Source organism: Corvus brachyrhynchos, unplaced genomic scaffold (assembly GCF_000691975.1).
Source record: "Corvus brachyrhynchos isolate BGI_N302 unplaced genomic scaffold, ASM69197v1 scaffold525, whole genome shotgun sequence".
In the NCBI taxonomy this organism is placed as follows: Eukaryota; Metazoa; Chordata; class Aves; order Passeriformes; family Corvidae; genus Corvus; species Corvus brachyrhynchos.
The window spans coordinates 415,363-420,281 of record NW_008238341.1 but is presented as its reverse complement, the minus strand read 5'-3'; the positions used below and the strand labels follow the sequence as shown (position 1 = coordinate 420,281).

At 50.8% G+C, this 4,919-nt stretch overlaps 1 protein-coding gene across 1 annotated transcript in view; it reads right to left on the bottom strand.

Annotated features, from left to right (window-relative positions):
- Nucleotides 1–4,032, bottom strand: part of CASP9 (caspase 9) — a gene marked incomplete at its 5' end in the record, with an annotated part of 6,049 nt that extends 2,017 nt beyond the window's left edge. Inside the window, 6 exons of the mRNA XM_017735079.1 lie at nucleotides 162–309; nucleotides 974–1,063; nucleotides 1,751–1,927; nucleotides 2,466–2,497; nucleotides 3,350–3,430; nucleotides 3,786–4,032. Of these exons, the coding sequence (XP_017590568.1) occupies nucleotides 162–309; nucleotides 974–1,063; nucleotides 1,751–1,927; nucleotides 2,466–2,497; nucleotides 3,350–3,430; nucleotides 3,786–4,032 (775 nt within the window). The remainder of the gene's footprint in view (nucleotides 1–161; nucleotides 310–973; nucleotides 1,064–1,750; nucleotides 1,928–2,465; nucleotides 2,498–3,349; nucleotides 3,431–3,785) is intronic.
- Nucleotides 4,033–4,919: the final 887 nt, after the last annotated feature.

Sequence of the window (4,919 nt, the reverse complement as noted above, 5' to 3'; positions counted from 1 at the left end):
GAAGAGCTGCAGCAGCCTCTCAGCACGTGGGAAGAGAAGAGGCAGCTGGAGTGAGAAGGCAGCTGGAGAGAGGGGCAGGTGACAAACAGAAAGGGAGCCAAAGCCACAGCCTGACCACATCTTCGCAGCCCAACGCTACCGGAGCCAACACAAAGATTCACCTCCACCACAGGCCTGGATGAAGAACAGTTTGGGTTTTCCTCTCAAACTCGGGGAATTGGACCCATTGAAATAGTTCACAATCTTTTCTATGGGAATGGGTTTTCCATCCGTTCCGTAAATGCCTCCGGGAAACTGAATATGGCTCGTCTGCAAGAGGAAAATGCAGGACCTAGTGACACGGAAGGTAAGGCCAGTTCCGAGGGAGCCCCTTTCCCATCAGGTGCTTCATGGCCTAAAGGTACCAGAACAAATCCTGGCATTTGTGGGAATCCCTGTGGCCAAGTCAGGGTGAGAAGACACCCAGGAGTCATTTGAAATGCACTAAAACCCAGCAATCCAACTTCTATATCCAACTCATATCCCACTTCCTCCAGCAAAGCAGTTCTTCATCCTCTGGGACAATGGGCACATACCATACACCATTTTCCTAAGAATGCCTCTCCTCATCCTTCAAGAACTGACTTGGAATAAACAAGCTTTGGTGCTAATAGCATCTCACTGTCAGAGCTGGAGAACAGGAAGGACTGAATGACCATAGCATGAGGCTGAGTGTCCTCCCTTCAGTTCAAATTATTAGCCCCAACTTTGAAAATGGGAAACACTTGTCCACTGGCACCACTGGATCAGACTACACCAGAGAGGCTCCTGTTTTCTTTAATCCAGAATAAGGATGTAACTCTTTGAAATGCACTGTGATGACAGAACAAGGTTTTGACAGACCACTTCCCTCTCACCCTGTGTGAGACCACAGGACAGGGAATTAAGCCCTTCCCACACCTAAGGAACAAAGGGAGAGATGGGACAAACCCACCTGACAGCCATGGGAAAGGATGACCACGATGCAGCAGTCCAAAGCACTGTGGTCCTGCCGTGACAGCTTCTGCAGCTCCAAAACAATTTCCTGTGTGGAAAACATTGCAATGAGAGTTTTTTGAACCATATCTCAGCTACAGGTTACTGCCAGGCCCTGCTCTAATTGTGCTGCCATGTGGAAGGATCTGGTCAATCTCTGCCACAGGATAACATGAGCCCCAAGTACAGCTGGCAAAAGCCATGGCAGAGAGTCAGTATTTCTGTGTCTCTGCCCTTATGTAACACTGGCTGCTTTAATCACACAGATTTCTCACCTCTCTGCACTCCTTACAACACAGCACCATGAACCAAAACACATTTCCACATGATTTATCTGCTGAAATCCGCTGCTTCTGACTGGGAGCTCGTGGGTGAGCAGAGAACCACGTTTTACTTTCAGATGATCAAGTTCCCCCAATGCTTCCAGTAACAGCCAAGGATGGCACAGACAGACATCACACAGCTGTCCAAGCTATCCCAAAAACACAGCCTCACCAATTCCCTACAAATCACAACCCAGATTCAACATTCAGGCAGAGGGGTGAAAATGTGCAAGGTCCTCTCTCCTTCTGCAATTGCAGCACAACAATAAAATAAGAGGATGCAAGTGGTTCATCGTTTCTCTGGGGGCGGTTTTGGCGTGTTGCCAACACAAGACACATCCCCTAAAGCATTCCCATCGTTTCCAGGGGCTTACCTCTCATCCCTCCTGGCAGCAGGACACAACCAGCCTCACCTGAGCTTTCAGATCCCGCCGTGTCAGGACGGTGAAGTGCAAGGCCTTGAAGCGCCTCTCCAGCTTCTCACAGTCGATGTCGGAGCCTTCTCGGGTCGAGAGACCCGAGTCTCTGGAGAAATTGACGTTATTGAGGATCAGGCAGTGTCCACAGGGATCTGTTTTCATCTCATAAACCTGGCAGGGACATGTCACAATTAAACTCCCTCTTATTCCAAGTGCTTGCTGGCTAATCCAGCAGGATACAATGCCAGTGAGGTATGGGAGTCCTTAAAGTGGCTCATTTCACAGCTTTTTCATTTCTCTACACTTAGGGACGGGTAGGAGCATCCATCCTCCACACACATGTTCTCATCAGCAGCCGGGAACAAAAAACAACCCACTAAACTGGGGAAAACCTTTGTGAGAAACTGGCTGCTGCTTTATCTGTAGCATCTCCCACAGCAAGTTGAAATTTCTGGGAATTTTTTTTAGGCATCATCATTAAACCTCACCACAAGAAGCCAAGAATTTGTGGTATTGCTGCAGTAGTCTTAAGGAGGATCTGGCTAATGACTGACCCACCCCGAGACCTCAGCCCTGTTACAGCCTCGGAGCAATTGCTCGGCTAACACAAAATGAGAACCAGCTCTTCCAGAGATATTTTCTTGAGTCACCCGTGAGGCACAGAGCTTTTGCCTGGTAGGGAACACTTTCAGCCTACTCAAATACTAACCAGGTCACGGCTCCTCTTGTCAACAGCTGAACCTACAACACACAACAGACACAGGATTTAGCTCACCACACTCCACAACGAGACCGCACTCCTAGAGCTCACATCTTTCCCAACACATATTAATTTCCCCTTCCCACCACACTGGTGTAGGAACCCAGAGTGCCGTGAATATTTCTCTGCCTGTTTTTAAGGGTTTTTACCCCCTGAACAACACTGTTTTAACCTCCAACCTTGGAAAAAACTGCCTGCGATCAGACAGGAACTAGAAAATACAATGTTGTGAATTAGGTGATAGACTAGAAAATACAGTGGTGTGAATTAGGTGATAGGTTACTATGTAAGATTGTCACAGGGTGAAAATTTAGAGGTTTTGGGCTTCTCTTTGTAGTAAATAGATAAGAGCAAAAAACGTCAAAATGGAGGATTGTTGTTGCTCTCCAAACCTTCTTCTTCTTCTTCTACTACTCCATATTCTGCAGTAAAAGTAGTTTGGGATGACTGGACAAAAAATTCCGCAGTTCCTGGCCATGTTACTGAATAATTGGTAGGAAAGTGAAAATAATATACGTTTCTAGTAACCACTGGTTAACTTATCTTTAAAAGGCTGTGTAAATCTTGATAATGGGACTTTTCTCCAGCATTCTCTGCTCTGCGTTATGCCTGGGTCATGCTAGTGGCTCTGTTTCTCTGATAAGAGTTAATAAATAACTATCCGGCAGCACTGAAACTCCAGGAAGGCCTCAGTTTGTCTCTTGAACTCCTTGCAAGGACTTTAAAACACCCTCTCCCATCAGGAGAGATTTGATTTACGGCGCAGTTCAGTGTCAACTGGAAATGAGCTTTTGGCATGCTGTGTTTCTAGAAGAGCCTGGAATGTGGCTTACCCCGGGCTGGCACAGGAGGTATTCGAGGTCTTTCACTCTCGGCTTGGACTGAGATAGACAAATGTTCGTGAGGGGTCACATCTGTAACGACATGGGACAAAACCACAGAGGATGAGTCTGAGCTCAAAAGCTTCCACTGCTGGAGAGCAGGACATACAGACTGCCCCAAGAAGCTGAGGAGGCCCCATCCCTGGCGGTGTTTAAAGCCAGGTTGGACGGGGCTTGGAGTAACCTGGGATAGTGGAAGGTGTCCCTGCCCATGGCAGGGGATGGAATTTAAGGCCCCTTCCAACCCAAACCATTCTGGGATTCCATGATTCTCCCATCAGTCACTTCTACCAGGATAATAAAAATCATGACTTTCCAGACTCTTGCCCACAGCTGCCACCCCTGATGGTGCTGTTTGCCAAAAACACCTCACACACTCAACGCTGACTTTTACGCTGTTTTTCTTCCCGCAGCTCCAGCTCCACGGGCCGCAGGTCCGGCAGCTGCGGCAGCACTGGCCGGGATTCGCACTCCTGGATCAGCATCTCAGCGAGGTCACCCTGCCCGGTGTCCCTCAGGATGGAGAGGAAAGCAGGGAAAGCCTGCTTCCCTCGAGTCTCCAGGTCGATGATCAGCTGTCGGGCTTGCTCTCCTCGGCTGCCAGCACTCTGCAGAGGAGAAAAACCCAGAAAAACAAGTGATCATGCAGTGCCTGCGCAGCCCTTCTGACCAATCTGAACGGGGGAATGCGGGATCTGCACCCAGGACATGGACACGGGGTAAACAACAGCAAAACCCAGTAGAAAGAGTCACAGAGACCCTCAGCAGCCACCAGACCCCCAGCCCTGACCTCCCTCCAACAACAACAGTCACCACTGGGACACCCAGCCCACTGCAGGGTCTAGAGGGAAAGGGGGAGAGCGAGCACCCCCAGCCTGGACCCTGGGGACAAACAGGCACCCCATGGCTGTCACCAGTGTGTAAGACGGGGTAAAACACCCCCAGGCCTGGCACCTGTAACCAGGGGGGGAAACGGGAACACCTTAAGGGTGTCACGAGATTGGGATTGGGACACGAACAGAAAGCCCTACACCTGGCACTGCCTGGGGCTGGGGACAAGAAGGGACAAGTGTGGGGGGTTCTCAAACATCTTATCTGCACAAGGACCAACCCCAGGCTTTGCCATCAGAGTGAGGGGACACAGGGCCATCCCTTTGGGCCTGTCACCAGGGCTAAAGGGACATGGAGTTCCCCTATGAGCTTGTCACCAGCGTGAGGGGACCTGGGGTCTCCCTTGGACTTCAGAGGACACAGGACAATCCCTCCTACGTCTGTCACCAGAGTGAGAAGACTTGGGAGGCCACCCCCAGACCCGTCACCGGGGCTCAGGGGATATGGGTTCCCTCTTTGGGCCCAAGAGGACATGGGGGCCTGTCACCAGGGCTCAGGGGACATGGGACGCTTCCTTAGGCCTGTCACCTGGGTTCAGAGGATGCAGGCCCCCCCCCCCCACGCCCGTCCCCGGCTCTCAGGGAACACGGACCCTCCCCGGGCCACCCCCGGTGCTCAGTGTCCCCCTCCC